This window comes from Mesocricetus auratus, unplaced genomic scaffold (genome assembly GCF_017639785.1).
Source record: "Mesocricetus auratus isolate SY011 unplaced genomic scaffold, BCM_Maur_2.0 Super-Scaffold_100042, whole genome shotgun sequence".
NCBI lineage: Eukaryota > Metazoa > Chordata > Mammalia > Rodentia > Cricetidae > Mesocricetus > Mesocricetus auratus.
In genome coordinates this window covers 4072848-4095260 of record NW_024429219.1, presented here as the reverse complement: position 1 = coordinate 4095260, position 22413 = coordinate 4072848, and the positions used below count along the sequence as shown (strand labels likewise).

The window sequence follows — 22413 nt, the reverse complement described above, 5'->3', positions numbered from 1 at the left end:
GCAGCCTGTCTCACCGTGGAAAGGCAGGAACTTGGGTGCGCAGAATGAGCCATGTCAGCCATGATGTGCTTGGCGAGGCTGTGACGTGGACTTCCTTGTGAAACTGGCCTCCTTGTGTAGGAAGGCACTGCCCTCAAAGTTTGGTGTACAAAGCTGCCCTCTGGTGGCTGTAGGAGGGATCACCCTTTCTGTAGAGACGCTTCAAGAAAGGCATTGTGCATCTCAGGATGGCTTGACAAGAGAGTGGACTTGGGAAGGAGAAGTTCCCGGGCTTGGGGATGAAGGAAGAGACTTGGGAAGATGAGTGGGAAGTGATGCCCCCAGAAATTGTGACACTCAGGCTGGGCATGGTGGCACATGTCTTTACTACCAGCACTCAGGTGAATCTCTGTGAGTTCCAGGGCAGCTGATGCCCTATACAAAAAACAAAACAAACAAAAACAAAAACCAGAAAAACTGTAGGAGTAACCTAAGCACCACCATCCATTAGGGAGTGTTTTATTCGCTCATGAGACGTTATCACTGCTGCTATCTCTGAGGGGATGAGCTGTAGAGGTGTGGGCACATAGAACTTGGGTTTCTGCTTCGTTGGACTCAAATCTGGGGGCTCTGTTTGGGTATTCTTTTCTCACGCCTTAGACATGGTCACAAGTTAATCCTGGTCTGAGCACGCTGGTCGGCAGTGTCGCCTGGTCTGAGCGCGCTGGTCGGCAGTGTCACCTGGCATGCTGGGAGGGTGACCTCTTGACTGAGTGTTTCTGGTCACTGCTCAGCTCCCATGGTGTCTGTGTCCAGAATAAGTCGGTCTCTCTAAATGTGACTTGGGCACACCACACAGTAGGGCAGCAGGCTCCAGCTCTAGAGTCCCCACCCAGTCCCTGCTGTGTCACCCACTCAGCCCCGTGTGTCCGCGGCCCTTTCTTGTGTGGTGCCTTTGTTGTGTTCCCCCTGCCTGAGCTCCCTTCCCTAGACACTGCGGGGTTCCTCCTCTGCGGACAGGACTGCTGGGATCAGAGGGACCATGGGGTGCAGGCTGGGCGCTGCTTTCTTTGGGTCAGAAGGAAACAGAGGACTCCTGAGGTCCATCCTGGGGACAGCACAGGTGGAGGTCAGTTAGGATCTCCTCCACAGAGGAGATTGTCCTTGCTTGGAGTTCTTGAGGGAAGATGAAAGGGCCCAGCCTTTGTGTCCCGCCTCCCTTGGTCTGCCTTTGACTCCGGCTCTCCTGACTTTGCTTCGGCCTTAGGTCTGCCTCAGGACTGCCCTCCTTGATGCTCTGGTCTGTCCTTCCTGGCCGTGTTTCTCCCAGCTTGTCGTCTGGGTTTCCATCCAGTGTCTCCTCACCTGGTCTCGTCTGAGAGCTGCATCCCCACGGGAACGTGCTGCCTCTTTCACTCACTTATCTCTTCCCCTGCTAGGCCCTGGGCCCCGGGCAGGCGCTCGCTGGAGGTGCCTGAGGATGGGCCTGCCGGGCCTCCATGATCCAGGTGAGGAGCGGCCCTGGCCTGCCAGGTCAGCCGCGGGGCAGTTGCGAGGCTCCTGCCTTCCAGACATGGACGTGTGTGCGGCCTTGTGCCCATGTTCTTTCTGTGTCGGGATCTGACTTAACCTCACTCTCCAATAGCGTTGCCTAGCCCTGCTCATCTGTTGGTTTGCTGACCGTGTGTGGAGAGCTCCTCGAGGTAGAATCGCCACACTCAAGAAGAGGGGCGCCTGTGCCCTGGCTCTGCCTAGCCTTTGCCTTTCCAGCTTCCGCCGCTGGGTGGCGCCATAGTCATGGGAATGAACTCGAGGGCAACGTAGCCTCCCCTTGATCCTTTTTCATTTTGCAGTATAGTGGGTGGGAGCATTAAGACTGCTTTCCATTTCCTGCCCATCTTAGTCGCCTTGCTAAGATTATCTGTATTGTCTGTAAGATCAGAAGCTCACTCTCCAGCCTGTTTTTATGAGAATTACCTGGGAGAGCGCTGAGCAGGCTCTTGGTCATGTTTCCAAAGAGAGGGGTTCTAGGAGTGTGAGACATGCTCCTAACCCTCTCCTCCTCTGCCAGGGAGGGGGTGAGCTCTGGGGCAGGTAGGAGAGCTGTCTGTGCTCAGGGGCTGGGGGAATGGCTCAGTGGGATTGAGGACAGAGGTTGGATCCCCAGCTCCCACATAAAAGCTGGGCCTGGCCTCATATGCCTCTCATCCTAGTGCTGCTGTGGGATACAGAGAGTGGGGTCTGGGACTGACTGGCCACCAGCCTACTAAAAACCAGTGAGTTCCCGGTTCAGTGAGATCCTGTCTTGAGGTGCACCCCAGACTTACTGAAACCTGACTAGGGACACCAGGGGAATGAAGAAAGACAGACACACAGACACATGGACAGGAAAGCTACGGTTAGGTAGGGACACGCTTACTCTGATAGAAGGCACCTACCCACCCCCCAGCGCCTACCCACCCCCCAGGACCTACCCACCCCCCAGGATCTACCCACCCCTACCCCCAGTGCCTACCCACCCCCCAGCGCCTACCCACCCCCCAGGACCTACCCACCCCCCAGGATCTACCCACCCCCACCCCCAGGACCTACCCACCCCCAGCACCTACCCATCCCCAGCACCTACCTACCTCCCAGCACCTACCCACCCCCAGCGCCTACCCACCCCCAGCACCTACCCATCCCCCAGCGTGTTTATTAGGTATGGTACAAGGGGAGGGGCTCGGTAGTGTGAGTAGGAGGTCTCTGTTGGTGAGCGGTCTCAAATATAAACATTCAGGAGGAGGGAGCTGTGGGTGTTAGTCTTGGCACACACTGCACTCACTCACACTTCAACTCTGGAGGGAAGCTTTACCGTCCCTCCTGAGCCTCAGCTGGCTTTGCCACTCCTGTAGGGCTGAGGAATTGGAGTCCTTGATGTGGCTGTACTCATGACAATATAACATACTCTCTCGGGGCTTTAGTTGTTCAGGGGTTCCTGTGTTCCCTGCAATGGAGACTGACAGAGAACTCCTGATGCCTTCCTCTGGCCTCCCCATGTGTGCACATGTGTAAGCCCATGCATTAAATCATACACACATGGAGGGATACAACAAGGGCTGGAACTATCACCTGCCTGTAGACGGAGGATTGTGTCCTGCAGCCCTTTAGTCCCAAATAAACACACAGAGGCTATATTAAGTAAAGTTGTTTGGCCAATGGCTCAGGCTTCTTGTTGTCTAGCTCTCTCTTAAGTATTAGCCTATTTCTGTTAAACTATGTATTGCCACGAGGCTGTTGTTGACCCATAACACTCCGGCATGTTACTCCTTTGGTGGCTACATGGCGTCTCTCTAGAGACTCACTCTCAGTTACTCTTCCCAGAATTCTCCTAGTCTGGTAGCCCTGCCTATACTTCCTGCCTCACTACTGGCCAATCAGCATTTATTCATGGACGAATAAGACAAACACATACAGCACACAGAAGGATGTCCCCATCACCTCTCTGCTGTGTAGCCGTGGGCAGCTGTTCCTCCATCTTGGCTCTTGTCAAGGGCTATGGTCAGGATTGCCTGGTCAGTGACAACAGAGCTGCTTATATCCTTGCCAGCCTAGTGGCAGCCAAGAGAGCTGCTTGTTCAGTGGATGGTCACAAAGTGCCACGTGTTCCTATGGAAAGTGATGGCCCACGGTGCCACTGCGAGGGACGAAAGCATCTTGCCATTGCATTAGCAAGGATGGAAGATACACTGGTTGAGTAGGGGCCTCCTGAGGGCCAGTGTCCATGTGGCCACTGCTAGCCTTCTGGAGGGTCTTTGGGAGCGTGTATCAAGATACTGACCCCTGAAGTGCAGACAGGGCTGGATGCGGAAGGTTGTCCACAACGGTGAAGTTGGCCCAGGTCCAACAAAAGATGGGTGCGGTGGGCTCCTAGGGCCAGGCTGAAGAGTCCTCCCAGTACTGCTGTGGTCTCGGTGTTCTGAAGGCCGAGGCTGTAGAAGGCTGAGCCCTTCAGGTCACTGGGTCTTCAGCTTTCCTGGAGGCCCAGTGCCTCATCTCTTTGTTAGCCTTTTTGAGACCAGGTCTTGTTTTGTACCCTAAATAGACCTCAAGTTCACTGTGTAGCCCAGACTTGCCTTGCAACCCTTCCCTTCCTGCCAAGCCCTCCGGTCTCACTCAGTGCTGAGGTGTGACCGGCAGCCCGCTCGGTGGCCGCGCGTTAGGAGACAGCGGTGTCCTCTCCGTTCTCCGTGAGCCCGGGAGAAGGGCTTCATCAGGGTCGAGTACACTTGTGTCTTCATCTTGAACTTAGTCTGGGAAATGAAGAGATGACTTTCTGTTGTTCATAGCCCACCCCACCAGCTTGTTTCTGTACAGCAGCCCTAACAACCTAAGACTCCGCCTGTAGGACTGTCCAAATTAGACTGCCAGGGATGGTATTATGGGGTGAAGGACAGTCAGTCAGCAAGCTTGCATCCAGCATCTGGGCCTCCGCACGGACTTGAGCTGAGTGTATCCAGAGCTCCCAGGTGACTCAGGGACAAGAGACTGCAGCACACCTGGTGCCAGATGTTCCTTCAGAAATTCTGAATCATGAGACTGGGTTCTTTGTGTAAAGGATTGTGGAGGTCGGTGGGGGATGAGGTGTGCCTGTGCGTGTACATGCATGTGTCTGTGTGTGCATGTATGCGCGTGCACGTGTGTGTGTGTGTGTGTGTGTGTGTGTGTGTGAGAGAGAGAGAGAGAGAGAGAGAGAGAGAGAGAGAGAGAGAGAGAGAGAGAGAGGGAGAGAGAGAGAGAGAAGAGGGGGAGGGGAGAGCGAGAGTGTCAGTGTCAGCCTATTAGTGTCTAGTGCCCTGGGGACAGCATTTTCCTAGGTGACCTTTCCTGTCGCATGCACCCTGTGGGCTGGTCCTTCTGGTACCCTCATCTGCAGATGGATAACATAGTGACAACAGACAGGTTATTGCTCCCTGTTGAGTGAGGAAGGTCAGAATGTGGAGGTGTGTTCAAGAAGTACACAGCCATGGGGTGAAGCCTAAAGCAGGCACCAGAAGAGACGAGGCAGCTGAGCCCGGTCCTGAGGAAGGAGGGGAAAGTCCCACATGGTAGCTGCTTCTCTTGGGGAGGGAGCGATGCTGCCCCTGTCCACCTCTGTGCCTTTGTGATATTCCTTGTGAAGCAGCATGTGTCGTCGTAGAAAAATAAGAAGGAATGCCTCGGGAAGTGTATGGCGGCAGTTCAGTCAGCGGCAGCTCTGAGGCATTCACTGCCGTTTCTCCACACTGAGACCAGCAGTGTCACTCAATCACATTGTTTCACCGTGAGGAAACAAACAGGCAGCTCTGAGGAAGCCTCTGTGGTAGGGGCTATGGCCTGGACTGACGGCTGTGTCTGGTTTTGCAGGAGCGCTGCGTGGCTGCCTTGGCCCGGGTGGAGCGCACTGATTTCCTGTCTCCCATGTGCATTGGTGAGGTGGCCCACGTCAGTGCGGAGATCACCTACACTTCCAAGCACTCTGTGGAAGTCCAGGTCCACGTGATGTCGGAGAATATCCTCACAGGTAACTCCCCAGGCGCCTCTCTGGCCACCTTGACTCAGCGCCGCTGCTCTGCTCTGTTTGTCATGGGGACGACTCATGAGCCTCAACCAACTTGGGGAAGAGCCTGTGTTCAGCTTCGGAGCCAGAGCGGTCACTTGGGGTAAGGGCTGAGCAGAGACGGTGGAGCAGCGCTGTTTACCAGCTCCCTGTCTGTCTCTGGCTTGCTCAGCGCCTTTCTCACGGTGTGCCCAGGCCCACTGCCCACATCAATTAGCAGTTAAAAAATGGCTCCAAGACATGGTCACAGGCCAGTCTGATCTGGGTAATCCTTTACTTGAGGCTTCATCTTCCCAAGTGACTGTAGGATTGTGTCAAGGTGACAGCTGAAGCTGACTGACATGCCGCTTGCCCACGTGGAGGGTTGGCCATGCCCGGGGATGGCCACACCTCTGTGTGACCTCGGGTTGACCATGCCCGGGGATGGCCACGCCTCTGTGTGACCTCTGTAGCCTTTGTCCACGCTGTAGACAGGTTTTTCTCTACTCGTGTTTTTGCAGTTTGCTGATGGAGCATTGGTGGGTTACGAAGTTCACTTGAGCCCCTCTCTAGTCAGAACAGGGTTCCCAGCCTGCTCCCCCTCCTTCTCGAGACCAGCTAGTCCTTGGCCACCACTCCCTGCCTCTGCATCTGTCTGCTCTCCTAGACCATGGCTTGTACGGCTATGCAGAGGTTGCTGGGAAAATCTGCCCCGCCCATCTAGGAAGCAGGCTCAGGTGGAAGCTATCTGGTGAATCTTTGCGTATGGTTCATGTGAACCTTTTCCTTGGCTGTGGTAACCATGGAAACCCTTCTCCTCTTCCCCGTTGGCACCACAGGAGAGCAGAGCTCCTGCTCATGAAGTGCTCATGTGTCTTTTATAACCTGGCTGCTGACTGGCCAGACAGGCCTTTGGCCCACTCTGCCCGCTGCCCGCCACCCTGGGTCGTGTGCGCCTCCAAGGCCGGGCCGGTTCATTCCTTTCCTCTTTCCCAGGTCCCCGGCAGTGGTGAGCCCACAGAGTGAGGGCTGAGGGCTGATTAAGGAGCGCAGGCCTTCCTGGGAGGGAAGGGCTAAGAACACAGGTGCCCATCTGGAACATTCTGACGAGCTCAGCAGGGATGGATCAGAGTGAGCTGTGTCCCCTCAGTCACTGTGCACTGAGAGTCTGTGCGACTGCTCTTGCTCCTTGGCTTTAAGTGTTCTTTGGATACTGGTCTCAGGCTGTGGCCCAGGAAGGAACAGCTGTGCACCACTGGGGAAAGGCAGGCCCTGTGGCTTCCTCTGCCTGCCCAGTGAGGGTCACCCCCGGTAGGAGAGAGGCTCTTGGAGCCCCTCGTTCTTCGTGCTTGTTTGTGACCAGCCAGTAGATCTTTTGGCTGTAGGAACCTTCAGCTTCAGAAACTATGTGGAGCCTGCCTTGATGGATTCCTAAACCAGGCGGTGGTGGCGCACACCTTTAATCCCAGCACTCGGGAGGCAGAGTCAGGCAGATCTCTGTGAGTTCGAGGCCGGGTTGGTCTACAGAGCAATTTCTAGGACAGCCAGGGCTACACAGAGAAACCCTGTCTTGTGCAGGGAGGGGAGGAAGGTTTGATTCCCGGCGCCCACATGTTGTCTCGAATCTGCCTGTAACAACAGTTTCAGGGACTCTGATGCCCTGTTGTCACCTCCAAAGGCACCAGATACACACATGGAGCACACACATGCACGCAGCAAAGCACACACGTGAAATAATTTAAGAAGAGCAAATTTCTGCCTTATCTGAAACCACCAAAGCCTCGGCCCTCAGGAGCCCAGTGGCCAGCACACAATGCATGTGGCGTACAGACATGCATGTAGACAAAGTGCTCACACATGTGTGTCTTCTAAAACCACAAGTAAAATAATTCTAGAAAAGTCTAAAGCACCAGCTCCACCCTTTGCACTTACCATGCAGACCTTCCTTCGGTAGAGTCAGTCCCCTTCCACACAAGGACATGGACAGGCACTGTTTACTCCTAGTGCTCAGGGGGACATCAGTGGGGTCTGGCCATCGCCTCAGGTCCTCCTGGTCCCTGCTTCCTGGACTGTGGATGGCAACAGTCTTCCTCCCATGTCGTAGGTGTCTTCCCCAGAGCCCATGGTTGTAGCCTGGACTCTGGCCCTCCAGGGATCCCTGCCCATATATCCACGGGCAGGTGAGCCTGTGGTGGCCTGCTTAACGACATCTGATCCAACACCACCCTGCCCACATGTTCCGGCTGAACACTGAGGCTGGGGGCCTGGGTGCACACCCAGGGCTGTAGCCCATGCGAAGGCCAAGCTTGCTGATATTAGCGTGATCTCACCGCTAAAGCAAGGACCCAGTCACCATGTTTCCTTTTGTTACGCTGAGCTGCAGTCCAGAGTCCTCTGCGGAGCACAGCCTGTCTCGCTGTCTTCAATCTTAGCCCATGCAATACCTTTCGTTCCTCTCTGGCTATCAGGACATCACTGCATTGCTGCGGGCTTCTCTACTGAGTCGCAGAGGGCCGTGAGGTTTGGAGACATTGGGAATGCAGCAGTCCTAACGTGGCTCCCCTGAAGGGTGGAGATTGCACAATTAGCGTGTTTGCCTCATTTTGCTCAGTGCTGTTCGTTTAGGTTTAGCAGGCCACTTGTGTTTCCATGGAAACCAGCTCTTCATGCTGGCTCTGAGTCCAAGAGGAGATCTTTATTCCCAGAAGCAGGTTGTCAGATTCATTCAGTCAAAGCGTGGGGAAAATATTTTCCCTTCGTGTCTGTCTGTGATTCCCAGACATGGGAGCCCACAGCCTTGTTCTGGGGGTGCCTGTGATGGGCTGTGAGACCTGCCTTGTGTCCCAATACCCCGCCCCCCTCATGGGGGTGCTTGACTGGGAGGCTGAGCAGTGTGCTGCGACCTTAGGGAAACCCCAGGCTCCTAGGGAAGGTGCTTTCGAGGCAGCTGGAGGCAGCAGTCTTCTCCAGGAGGCAGAGGCCACCCCTGCTGCTCCTGCCTCCCTTGCCTCCCGACTCTTGCTGCCCCTGCTCTACCCAGGAGTCTTTTGTGCTGTCAAAGCCACTTTTCAAAGGCACACTGACATACTTTCTGGAGGGACTGGAGAGCCCTGGGTGTGTACTTAGGAAGTCACAAAGTTCCCATTTGACCTTGGCTAAAGCTCTTGACCTCTCTGGGCTTCTGGCTTCTTACGGTAAGCAGGGCTATGGGCCGTGGACTGTAGAGTCCTTGGTCACCAAAAGGCCATGAGCTGTGGCTCTCACCCTAGATGGGCTTTCCTGCTCTGGGAGCTTCCTTGTGTTCCATGACTGGATTCGTGTCCCGAGTGGGTCTGAGCCAATTGTCCCACTTGCGTCAGAAGTTCTGGATTGGAGCAGTCTCCATATGCCAGGGTTAGTTGTAAGCACCCTTCAGGCTGCCTCCTCTCCCTCCTCTCCCCTCTCTCTTCCCTCCCCTCCTGCTGGTGAGAATTCTTGCAGCACCTGGACAGGTGAATAGAGTCTTCTGGAAGTTCTGTCCTAGTCTGGACGGGGGATGTCAGGTCCTCATCAGGCAATGGCAGTGTCTGCTGGTGAGGGCATGGGCCAGCCAGCAGCTTGGCCAAGTTCATCAGCCTTCTGCGTTTGACAGGTCCATAGCCACACCCTTTTCTGTGAAGCCAGCCCTGGCGCTGACTTACCTTAGAGCCTATAGTCTGAAGTCCTTCCAGTAGCCTCTGTGAGGGGAAAGCTAGCATAGATGCAGATCCTGGGACTGCATGGAGCTCTGGTCCCATGCATCCACGATGGCGGTGCCCTCAGGCCAAGAGGCTGGACAGGACCTTGGGGACTGGGAGTCAGAGGTGACAGTGTTGCAGCTCTGACTCGCTGAGGGCTGGTAGCAGCACCCGCCCAGTGTAGCCAAACTGAGGCATCACTCATGTGATTTTCTTCTCTTAAGGTACCAAAAAGCTGACCAATAAGGCCACCTTGTGGTACGTGCCCCTGTCACTGAAGAATGTGGACAAGGTCCTCGAGGTGCCTCCTATTGTGGTAAGGTGACTCTTCACGTGTCTCTTGGGGCAAATGCAGAGGCTGGGTCCCTCTGAGTTGTGGGAGGCCCTTTTAGCCATAGGAGCAGCCCAGAGGGTCATGGGATAGACTGTAGCACTAGGGCCCCTTGGGGGCCTGGCAGGACCCCTCTGCATGGGTGAAGAAACATGGAGCTCATGCTCTGAGGAGGTACTGGTCTTGCAGTGTCGTAACGCCTGCAATGTGTCTTTCAGAGGCCCTCATCCCATGCTAGGACATCCCTCTGTGTCACACCTGCTCAGTGAGAAAAAATGCCCATGATAGGAATGTCTGTGAGAGGTGCTGGGTCCTGCTGCGAGCAGGCTGACTGGGCCGGGCAAGCCATCCCTGAAGCTCATCTTAGCCTGAGGCACCCACTGAGGCCTTGATCCTACGTGAGTCTTGCTTTCCCTCCTGCTGCCTCTGCTGGCGTCTTGCCGCCTCTTTTGAGTGTCTCTCAGTGCATGAGCGTGTAACTTGGTAGGATGAGAAGAGCCTGCGCTGTTTGTGGGAGGGATACCACTACAGGCAGGCAGGCAGTCTAGGGCAGTGTTGTGCAACAAAACTTTGGCTTGGGGAGGTGCAACACACAGGTCTTCTCCCCCCAGATAGGGACCCGCGACAGACCAAAGTGTGGATAACTCCAAAAGACCAGCATGGGAAACCAATGGGTTTTATTGGGTTACAGGGGCAGAAGCGACTCAAAGACAGCTGGCTGTATCACCAAAACCCACCTCAGCATGAGTGGCAGCTCACAAAGCTGGGGACCTGGAGCGCACGGCACAGCCTGCAGGCTCATAACTCTCAACAGGGTGGGGTGTGTCCTCCCGAGTGCCTGGGCTGCTGTAAACTCTTCCAAGCAGCTCTGCTGCTTTCTGCTTCTTTGGGGCAGCTGGCCTGCCCTCAGGGTCGCCTTTGCAGCTTGGCTCTGCTCTTCTGAGGGGGACGCTCATTGTTTATTGCTTCTCTGGCAGGGAGGGGCCTAGTGAATCTGGTCAGTTTCAGGGACTTCCTGAAGCTATGTGGGGTTGTTTACTTCCTGTTTAAAGGACTTCCCTGTAGGATGGCATGTTTCAGTGCCACAGGAAATGGTTTCACAGCTGGCAAGCCACTCAGGTATCTGTGACCAGCTCTTCCCAAGCGTGCTGGCTGCCTTCATGTACTAGGAAAGAGTGTTGACATCTAGGGGCTTTGGGCTGTGGTGAGCATTTATGTACCATGTGGCTTTAAGAAGGGTGAGCTGGGAGCTGGGTTAGGGTTAGGATGAGCCTGCCCTCTGCTTGCAGACTGACCAGAGATGGGCGGGGCTGACCCCCAGAGCCCTTGTTCCTTTCCAGTGTCTTCTCTTCCTCACTGGCCTTAACAGGGGCTGGGGGAAGGGGGGGCGACCGCCAGCCGGCCGGAGGGATGGCCAGACAGCCAGGACCCATGGGTGACGGGACTTCCTGTGGGTGAGACAGTTCTCTCATCTGTTATCTTTCCACTGGCTCTGGGTCACTTGGGCCAATGGAGACTTCCTCCTCCTCATCACTTAGGGCTGCCCCCAAAGCTTTTTGTCCTCTCTCCCATCATTGCTCAGCGGGGCTTGGGTAGCAGGCCAAGGTGTGGTTGGATACATCTGTGGTTTGACATACCCTTTCCCCTGTTCTGTAGCCTAGGCTGGCTTTGAACTCACCATCCTCCTGTCTCAGCGCCTCTCTCCACCCCGCAATGTGCTAGCATACTGGTATGCACACTACCCTTAGATACTCAATTATGTGTTTGTGTATTGTCATTTATTTAGTTGGGTGCTTTGAACTGGAAGGCTTGAGAACCTATAGAAACTGCTATGTGGCCCAGGGTGGGTGCTGCCATGTGCAGCTTTAGTTGGTGTTTTTTGAGACAGGGCCTCACTCTGTAGCAAATGATTGCCTATAACTTTCCATGCAATCTAGGCTTGCCATCCTCCTGCCTCAGCTTCTTGAGTATGAGGATCCCAGGCATGTTCTACCACAATTTGAATAGTCTAGGTATTTTTAAGAATAATTTATTTATTTTTTATGTGCATTGATGTTGTGCTTTCATATGTCTGTGTGCGGGTGTTTGATCCCCTGGAACCAGAGTTACAGACAGTTGTAAACTGCCATGTAGGTGCTGGGGATTGAATCCAGGTCCTCTGGAGGAGTGGCCAATGCTCTTAACCTCTGAGCCCTCTCTCTAGCCCCGAGTCTAGATACTTTTAAGAGCAATCTTCTCTGCTTCTGAGAAAGTGCAGCTCAGCCTTGGCCTGGCTGTGCTGGTGCTGGTCGCCAGCTGTGCTAAGCCAGTCTCTCCCTGCGAGCAAACCAGAAGCAGGGTCCACAGTCCTGCTGTGTTGCTGTCCCGATACTGCTGTGACAAAGTCATGTAGTTTTGGGTAGTTTAAAAACTAGAGAGCCAGGCGTTGGTGGCGCACGCCGTTTATTCCAGCACTCAGGAGGCAGAGCAGGCAAAATTTATGAGTCCAAGGCCAGCTTGGTCTACAGAGTAAGTTCCAGGACAGCTAGGGCTATACAGAGAAACCCTGTCTCTAACTGCCCCCCCCAAAGGATAAAAACAGAAACTAAAGAAGGTCAGGTATGGTGGCAAACACTTTTAATCCCAGCTCTTGGGAGGCAGAGGCAAGTGGATCTCTATGAGTTCAAGGCCAGTTTGCCCTACACAGAGAGTTCTAGGATAACTGGGGCTACATAGAGAAGCCCTGTCTGAAAAATAAGATAAAAATTTAAAACTATAGAAGACTATTTTTTCACAGTTCTGAATCTCAAGCCCCAAATTCGTATATGGCGAGGATCGCATGCCCCATGGAGCTCAGGGGGAAGTCCCCATGTCCTGTTCTAGGTCCTTGGGATGCAGGCCTAGGGTGTCATCACCCAGTCTCTCTGCCTGTCTTACTCACTTCCCTTATTGGCTGTACCTTTGTATGGTCCTAGAGAGACAACAGCTATAGGACTTAGGGCAACCCCACTCCAGCTGCATTTGCGAAATCCATTTCCAGAAATGTCCCCATTCTGAGGTTCCAAAGTTCTCTCTTGATAAACCCTATTCAACCCTGGGTCCAGCACCCCCTCCCCTTGACTTACCCCCCCCCGGGGCCTTGTGCTCTGCCTGGCTCTGCTTGACTGCTGATGGGGTTCACACTAGTGGCAGTTGCATGCGTGGTGACAGCCACGAGCACATGTGCGCTCTCCCCTTGTCCCTGGAATCGAAGGCGGTGCCCCAGCCAGGTCCCACAGGAGCACCCTCACGCGTGTGGCTGCTGTGGAACTCTGTGCTGCAGCTCCCAGAGTTTCTTAGACAGCACATGGCTGCTTTTTCACACGTCAGGGTCCTAAAGGCTGGAGCTTACGTGGCGGCAGTGATCACACAGCCAGTTGCGTGTGTGATCTGGAAAGTCCTCACCACAGGGACCAACTCTCTGCCCACTCTTAACCCATGTTCCGTATGCACTCGCGAGGGCCACCATGTGGTGACGGAGCATGCAGCCTGGTGTTTGCTTGGTGTGCTGGGCTTGATGACACAGACACTAGCTGGGCTTCATGGAGGAGTGTGCTGAAACTGGGTCACCAAGCTGAGGACAGGGGGCCGAGAAGGGAGAGCACCAGCCCCAGTTGTGGCGGCTGCTGGAGTAATCCAGATTCTTCCCACAGATGCCGGGTGTGCAAAGTGGAATCCATCAGTTCCCTGGGAATGCAGGCACAGTCCTGATCCTGGAAGTCATGGCTTCCTTCCTTGTTGGAGGGAGTACATGTACTTGGAACTTGATCTCAGACTTCAGATGTCGTGATCAGCCTCCTTCCAACCTTTCTCAGATAGTAACAGTCGTTCGAGAAAAGCGTGTGGCTCTCTGTAGCTGTGTGTAGTGTACACACGCATGCACACACGCGCACACAGACACACACACACACACACGCATGCACACGCACGCACACGCACACACAGAGGTTACCAGCTTTGCTCACTGTGTCACTTTAGAGTGTGATTGTCTCCTTGTTCCACCTCTCCCTCAGCCTGACAGAGTGACGTTTTCACTGCGATTGTTGACAGAGTGCCGTTTTTACTGTGGTTGTTGTGCCCGGAAGCCCCTGGTCTTGAGCATACTGGCTTTTCTGGAGTGTTTGTTTCAGGAGGCCCAGTTCTGAGGGTTTGAACTGTCTGCTGCTTCCAGTCAGCTGGGCTTGACAGGCCTGTGGGGTGAGGTGAGGGGCCAGCCTTGCTTTAGACTATGCCAGCAGTTTGCCACGTGTCTGTGCGGCTTGGGTCCAGGACTAGGTCCTCAGGCTCCATGCATTGCTGCAGAGCTCAGACACGCCTGCTGGACACCATGAGGGTTTGAGATGCAGGTGTGTGTGAGCATGTGCACGCGTGCATGTGAGTGTATGTGTGTGTGTGTGCGTGGGGGTGGACGTGGCTCCTTGTTAAGCAGCAATTTTTTTCCTCCTTATTTTTGCTTTTGTTTCTTTTACTTTTTAAATTATGTGCATTTGTATGTATGTGGGCATAAGTATGCATGCCATCACATGTACGCGGGGTCAGAGGACAAGCTGCAGGAGCCAGCCCTGTCTTTATATCAAGGTTAGCAGCTGGTGCCTTTACCTGCCGAGCCATTCTCTACTCTCTTGCTTTTTAGGGTAAAATCATGTTCTGTAGCCCTGGCTGGCTTTGGAGCAGTCCTCGTGTCTAGTGAGCCTAGATTACAGGTGTGACACATCTGTGCTTGGCTTAAAAGCATTATTTTTTGATATTTTGTTTTTATTTTGTGTGTATGAGTGTTTCCCTGATTGTATTTCTGTGTGCCCCATGTGCAGGGCCCTGTAGAGGTCAGAAGAGGGAGGGGGATCCCCTGGGACTGGAGTTCCAGATGGATCTGGGTCCTCTAAAGAGCAGCAGTGCTCCTCAGCACTGAGCCACGGCTCCAGCCAGCGCTTGGCTTTGTTGTGGAGGAACCCAGCAGCTGTGCACTGAGCTCCAGCACATCCTCTCAAAGGCCTCTGGAGGGCCTTTCTTGGGATGCTGGAGTCCGAACATGAGTTCTGTGTGATGAACCAAACACAGGCAGACGCTGCTCTTGCTTCTGCACGTTGGGCACGAGCATCAGGAACTAGTCAGCTCGCAGAGAGGGGGAAGGTTGGGTATGTCCCGCAATGTCAGATGCTCCCGCAGTGTCAGATGCTCCTGCAGCGGGGCTTGGCTTTTTTCTTTTGTGCAAACCTCTCTGCTCCCTCCTTGGCCTACTTTGAAGAAGCACACTCCAGTTGAATGGGATGGAGAGTTAATCCGCAGAAGGGGGCTTGGTTGCTCAGCCTGGAACAAGAGTATGTCTTTAGAAAGGTCTGCAGCTGCCATTCACTGTGAATTTGTGGTCAGAGAGGCTGTGACAGGTAGAGTGGAGCCGGGGGCCTTGGCCAGAAATGCAGGCTGAGTGAGGAAGCGGAGAGACTGACTGCGGAGAATGGCTGGGTGTGGTCAGCATGCAGGGCGGGGTGGGGGCATGGGCTGTCTCCGGTGGCTCAGGACAGGGGCCTCTGAGGGGCAGACAGGAGACTAGTACTTACCTAAGGCTAACACCCGGGACTCCTAGGATCCCAGGGAAGAAGTGAGGCGGTGTGGGGTGTCCCCCCTTCATGGGCCAGGAAGTGTTGAATGACCCATTGCTGTTGCAGTTAAAAGCCCATATCCCTATTATGCCCCTGAGGTCTCAGCTTGTATAATAGATTTTATTTGTATTTATTTATTTTGCCTTTTTTTTCTTTCCTCCTGAGACAGCTGTCCCTGTCCTGGAACTCACTCTGTAGACCAGGCTGGCCTCAAATTCACAGATCAGACTGCCTCTGCCTCCCGAGTGCTGGGATTAAAGGCATGCGACATAATAGACTTCATAGTCACACTTCCTGGACTAGAACTCTGGTTCATCAGGAGTGCTTTGGGGGCTCTTTCAGGGTTCCTGCCTGCTGACTGCCTGCTGGTCAGCAAAGATGACAGGAGGGGTAGTTGAACTTGTGATCTGGGGTTCCGCAGCTTATAAGGTGTTCAGGACAGAGTTGAGTGCCAAGAGAGAGGATGTGGCCAAGAACCATCCGAATGGTGTCATTGCTACATGACCAGCAGCCACGTAAGCTGTGTGGCAGTGACATAACGGAGCGGGCTTGTTTCGGCCCTCATGTCTGTGATAGGACTTTTTATAGCTCTACAGGTACAGAGATCTAACCTCGATGTCTCTGGTGAGGTACACTGTGGAACTCCCATCGGCCTGTATTCTTGTCATGTAGTGGTCGTGCCATCAGAAGAAAGGCCATTCCTGTCACGAAATGCCACAAGGGAGGGGCTGTTGCCTGGATCCGGGGCGCGGAGGAAGGAACGCTGTGTCGCTGCCACACTTGACCCTCTGTCTGGCTTCCTTTCCGCAGTATACGCGGCAGGAGCTGGAGGAAGAGGGCCGGAAGCGCTATGAAGCCCAGAAGCTGGAGCGCATGGAGACCAAGTGGAGGAACGGGGACATCGTGCAGCCTGTCCTGAGCCCAGGTGGGAGTCGGGGCAGGGACACCCAGGGGTGGATACCATTCCTCCGGTGCCTCGCAGGCCACAGAAGCTCACCAGTGTGTTTTCACTGCCCTCTGGGTTCCGAGGTGTTCAATTCCCTCCTGGAGCCAGGGTTCGCCCTTTGTCCTGCCCAGCACTCGGGAGGCAGAGGCAGGGTGATCTCTGTGAGTTCCAGGCCAGCCTGGTCTACAGCGTGAGTTCCAGGACAGCCTCCAAAGGTGCACAGAGAAACCCTGTCTCGAAAGCAGAGACAGAGACAGACTGGGCATGGTGGTATATGCCTGTAAGCCCAGTGTTTGGAGGGCTGAGGCAGAATTGCAGTGAGTTCAGCTAGCCAGGACTACACAGAAAGACCCCAGTTCCTGGGTGTTGACACTGTCTGACCATCGAGGCATCTGAAATCACTCTGGGCTGCCATTCCTGAGACAGTTGTCCATGGCCTAACCCTGACTACGGGTCTGAGTCTTAGCTATCGTCACAGTCCATGGCTCGCTGATAGTGACTGGCAGTGTGAACTCAAGGCTGTCTGATGGAGTTTTAATGGTTTGTTTTTCTGTCTTGTAAAAGTGCATCTCCCTCAGCTGGCTGACTGGAGACACAGCTCTGTCCCGGGAACCACTTCCAGGAGTGTAGGTGATGGTTTGGGGGCTGACAGGAGTGTTAACAGCTGTACCCTCTTTCCTAGCAGCTGAGTACCCTGGCGGGAAGGGACCAAACACACCTCCTCTCTTGAGATGTCCTGTGGATTCTGTCTCCCTTCACTAGGAAATTTTGTGGGCGAGGGTCTCATGTGACTGATGGTGGCTGCTTTACTGTAAGATGGCAGCGGCCGTGTCATTCTTAGGGACAGAGCTCCATAATGTAGCATTCAAGCTTCCCCTCCCCCTCTGCATTTATCTGCCCACCTGTGAACTAGAACCTGGACTCAGACAATGTTACCTAGCAACCTCTGGGTCACCTGTCTGTCAGGTGGGTGTCCTTGGGGAGTCTGGTAATTCTTTAGAAGCCTGTGTTCTGTGTTGTTTTCTCTGTTTGACAAGAGAAAAGTTACTTTTGAGCTGCCAGGTTCATGGCCATTGGCTGCCCAGCTGTAACACTGAGGGACTCAGACCACAGGGCCCTGTTTCCAGGTCTGTTGGGTTTATGATACAGTCAGCATTACTTTAGACATGACTAAGTGTCTTCACTTGTCCTTGAAATAGTGTTTACTTCCCAGTCTACCTCAGGCAGAGCAGTGGGGAGCCTTGGCAGGCTCCTGGTCCTGGCTTGAGATCTGCCTTCCAGGGCCAGCAGTGCCCTGGCAGACCTGCCTAGAGCCACCCCCTGGAGGGCAAGGGCTGGCCAGCCAAGCTTTTGGACCCGGTCCTGTATCTGAAGTGCCTCTCTGATATCCGTGACTGTCCAGCTTGGCCATGGTCCTGGTTCCTTCAGCACTAGTTTTGGGGACTTTGGTATGTGAGGACAGGAAAGAAGGTTCTGGAGTTTGCTTGTTTGCAGTCCTGGTTCTCTGGGCATCTAATCCTCACTTTCCTTGGTGGAAACAGGCAAGGCAACCACTGAGCTATATAGACTTGTAGCATGAAGGGGCGCTGGATGTACTTGGAGCATGAATGTAGCTCCTGGCAGGTGGGTGGGCTCTGAATGTGTGTAGAGCCTATGAACCTCGCCTGTTGCCCCCCTGGGCGCTTGACTAGGGGTCCCCACATGGTGTGGAAACTTCAAGTCTAAAGGTCAGGGTCATAGTAACTGCTGCAGCATGTTAGTGCATAGCTAGGGGTGCAGCTCCTGCCTAGGCCTGAAACTTGGTTTCCCTGAGGGTGGTTCCTCCAAATGGTGGAGACGGGGAGGTGGGGTGCACGTCTCAGACCCCTTTGTCATCGGTCTGATAAACTGAGTGTGTGTATCACATACAATGTAATACTGTGAGTGTGGTGATGCCTTCCCTCGGCATCCGTGGGGGATGCGGTCCAGAATCCAAGGGCACACAAGTCTCATGTGTGAAGCGCAGTGGGGTTTGCATGTAACCTCACACACTGTATCTAACACACGGAGACTACACACACAAGCCTCCCACGTATGTTAATTCTCTTAATTACTTGTGATACCTAACATAATATAAATGATATTAAATAATGGTACTGGACTGTATTATTTAAGAAATAACGACAATGAACCCTCTCTAAATGTACATCACACACACGCCCCTCCTCCCAGTTCTTTTCAGGAAATCCTGGTCTCAGCCTCCCGAGTGCCGGGATCACAGGTGTGTATCACAACATGTGCAGAAAATTGGCTGACCTCAAACCCGGAGATCCACCTGCCTCTTCCTCCTGAGTGCACCACCCAGCTGCTGCAAGTATTTTTGATTGGAAGTTGGTTGGCTCCGTAGACACAGAAGGCCGGCTCCCTACTGTGGAAGCTGATTGACTGTTACCATCCACCATCACTAACAAGTGGTTTTGAAGACGCCCCCCCCCCCTGAGAAGGGTCATTGCAGGGAGCTCACATTCCAGATGTTGGATAGGTCAGGTCTAGAAGCAGCCTACAGCTCTTTTGAGACTCAGGAGTGTGGCCTGCCCCCTTTCCCCACAGTGGAACTAGGCAAGCATGGTCTGCTGTGTGTGGGACAGGGAGAGAGCAGGCCTGACCTGACAGTCGATTGTCTCTGCTTGTCCCGTGATCTCCATCTCAGTGTCTCTGCACATGAAGAAACCTTGTCTCAAGGGCAGCCATGAGCTCCTGTCCAGCCTTGGGTGTAGTCCTTTCCGTGGTGTTTGCACGCAACACCTCACCATCCTGCCTCCGATGCACTGGGGAGCAGACGCCTGGGAACAGCAAAAAGACAAACGGCAGACACCTGAGCCACACCGGTACACCCTCCCGTGTCAGGCCGAGGCCATGGGGACAGCCCTTAACCGGATTCTGTTTCTTCCTTGTCCGTTACCGGCGCTGGCAGCACTCCCAGTGCACACAGGGAAATGGGCTCACCACCCACCTTCTTGTCTGAGCGTGAGATTCAGAATGGCTAAGATGTGACCAGTCAGAGCTTCTTTACTCCCTTGTGGACCTGGTCACTTCTCACCGGTTCCTAGGACAGTGACCACACCCAAAGTTCTTCCCAGGCCCTATGCGTTTTCTTCTTCCTCACCACACTCCTCCCTGGGCACATATGGGTGCGAAAACCACACCGGTCACAGGGCTCTTGATGGAGAGCTAGCCCCGACGGGCCTTTGCTCTCAAGTTCCCCTCAGCCCAGGTCTGGAGTAAGGAGGTTTATGTGATCTTTTTTTTTTTTTTTTTTTTGGCTTTTACGAGACAGGGTTTCTCTGTATTGTTTTGGAGGCTGTCAGTCCAGCCTAGCCTCGAACTCACAGAGATCCACCTGCCTCTGCCTCCCGAGTGCTGGGATTAAAGGCGTGCGCCACCACCACCCGGCCGGTTTATGTGATCTTTGATGCCCCAAGTCTCTGAAATCGCCTCACTCTGGGTTCTGCCTACAACAGGCTGCTTCTTTATGGAGGTTGTATCTTTCCTGGTCTGCCTGCCTGAGAGCAAAGGTCTCTGTGACCCCGGCTCTAGTCAGCCATTTACCTCAGCACCATAACTCAGTGGGCATGCAGTCTAGACATGTGTGTCCTGCCTTATCTTAGTGGGCATGCAATCTAGACATGTGTGTCCTGCCTTATCTTAGTGGGCATGCAATCTAGACATGTGTGTCCTGCCTTAACTTAGTGGGCATGCTGTCTAGACATGTGTGACCTCGCCTTTCATGCTGGCAAGATGGTGGTGCCCCCGGACCTTGCAGAGACTCTTTGGGCAGTACCTCACTGGCGTCTGTATTCAAGGCAGTCCCGTTTCTGTGGATGGATCTGCTTGTCACAACCCCTTTCACGTGCTTCCTGTGTCACTTAAAATGTAGAATGTGGGGGACATGGGACTCACTGCCCAGAGAAGGAAGCGCTCACCCCAAGAGCCGTGGACCAAGTAGAAGGAAAAGAGATGTCACCTCATCCCACAGAGCCCTGGCTGATGGCCAGCCGGAGGAGGACACCAGAGAGGCGCTGGCGTTTCTGCCCATGAAGCTCCTGTGTGCAAGTCCTGAGAACACTGAGCACCGGCCTAACGAGTGTCCTCAAGCAGGACACAGCACAGTGTGGTGTCAGTCTGACCTGGGAGCTGCAGTCCCTTCCCATTGCTCTGTCAACAGTAGAGTCTCCCTGTGAGAAAGAAGGGACAAGGCAGCGGCTCAGGGGTGGAGAGGCTGCTTAGCATAGATAAGGTTCTAGGTCGTCTCCCCCCCCCCTCCCCGTACCACATAGGTGGGACATGGTGGTTCCCACCTGTTACACAAGCAGGAGCCCCATATTACAGATACACACTGAGTTGGAAACCAGCCTGGAACACATAAGACCCTTCCATCAAAAGGGATAAAAACAAGCTGGGCGTGGCGGGTCCACATGGTGAGGTCCAGCCTGGCCAGGGTGTGCAGTGAGGCATGGGCATCATTGTGAAAAGGATTTTTGTAAAGGAATATTTGTGTGTGTGTGTGTGTGTGTGTGTGTGTGTGTGTGTGTGTGTGTGTGTATACACTCATGTGCATGTAGGTAGGCATGCCATCTTGAGTACAACTTGTGGGAGTCAGTTTTTTCCTGCAACCATGTGGATCCAAGAATTGAACTGGGTAGTGTTGAAGCTGAGTCCAAGGACCTTCACCCTGAGCTGTCCTGTTGAGTTGGTCATGTGAGAAAGATTTGTTTTGTTTTGATTTTGGTTTTTCAAGACAGGGTTTCTCTGACGGGCTCTGGAACTTGCTTGGTAGAGTCTGGCCTCAAACTCAGAGATCTGCCTGCCTCTGCCTCCCAAGTGCTGGAATTAAAGGTGGTGTGTGCCACCACTGCCCAGTTGCAAAAGATTTTTGCATGCAATTTTCAATTGAATTTGTTTTTGTATGTGTTAGGGAATTCAATCTGAGACTTGTGCATGCTGGGCACGTACATCACCACCGGCTACACCCCAACCCCAGCATTGGTTTTGACGTTTAAAAGTATTTCTTTGGTGTTCACCACATGCAGGTCTCTTAGCTGGTAAAGCCGGTCTGAGATGGGCCAGATTGGAGGCCGTGGATGTGTCCAGTCATGCTCCAGAGTACACACGTTCATGTCGTTTTGAGGGAAACAAGGCAAGCAAAGTCAACAGAGCAAAGCGCTTGGTGTCCTGGCCCCTTGGTCTTGGTCTGCCTCTCTCTAAGAGACAGATACGCTAAGGAGATACGCAGCCTTCAGGGCTGTGGTGGCCTCTGAGGTGCTGAGGGACTTTCGGGCTTTGCTTTCCATCTGGCCTGGTAGACAGGGTCCTCAGGACAGAAAATCAGTGTGAGTGCTCATTGCTTAGCCCGGCTCTCCGGTGTGTGGGCTTCACTGCTCACCTTCCTACTTCCGAGGAGAATCAACAGAGCCAAGCAGAAATGGGGGTCAGGGGAGCCCTGGAGAGACAGGGTCCTGGTGTTCACCGAGCTTGGTTAGTGTCCCAGATGCCTTTTGAGGTGTAAAGAAGCTGCCCCGAGGCCCAGAGCCATCTGGGTACTCCTGAGGTGGCGTGAGATGAGACTCTTCCAGTTGGGCACAGTCACAGTCACCTCACTGGCTGCAGTCCACTGGCCATCGGGGGACATCCAGGGGCTCCTTGCCTTTGTTGGTAGCCAGTGCAGGAGTTAAGAGGCCTCGCTTGTCACCTGACAGTCCCACACAGTGGCCAGTACTGCAGATGTCTTGAGAGTCAAATGATCAGATAACATGCCAAAACCAAGATTGCCTTCCAGAGTCAGAGCGGGTCTTGTGTCCAAAAGGACCTCTTGCTTGCGAATGACATAGTGCTCCCCCTGCAGTGCTCCCTAGGATCCGTGCTCCCTGTGTGAGTCAGAGCTTGGGCGTTCTGAGCTTCTGAGGTAGAGTAAGTGTCTAAGCCGAGACCCAGCTTTCTGGCTTTCTTGCTGACTGGCAGCTCCAGGCACTGGGCTTTAGTGTGAAGGGCAGGTGACACGCACCCCATCCAGCCCCACAGTGGGCAAACAGCAGGCTGAGGTCCCCAGTCACTGTTAGCAGTGGTGGTCCAGCTTGTGGATTTTGGTCTCCCTGTCTCTTCTGAGCTCCCCTCTCACACTCCCTGACAAGGATACTGGTGATGTTTGATCAGTTACACGGTAATAACTGCATTCTAACTTAATTATCTCTTTAAAGGTCCAACTCTATATAGTGTCGTGTTGTAAGAAC

The 22413-nt window shown here is 53.8% G+C and overlaps 1 protein-coding gene across 4 annotated transcripts in view; it reads left to right on the top strand.

The window, feature by feature from the left end:
- The window catches only part of Acot7 (acyl-CoA thioesterase 7), an 86650-nt gene that overhangs the window by 33324 nt on the left and 30913 nt on the right, over positions 1-22413 (top strand). For all 4 annotated transcript variants that reach the window (XM_040734899.1, XM_040734900.1, XM_040734901.1 and 1 more), the window contains exons 3-5: positions 5365-5521; positions 9477-9568; positions 16012-16126. In XM_040734899.1, the coding sequence (XP_040590833.1) occupies positions 5365-5521; positions 9477-9568; positions 16012-16126 (364 nt within the window). The remainder of the gene's footprint in view (positions 1-5364; positions 5522-9476; positions 9569-16011; positions 16127-22413) is intronic.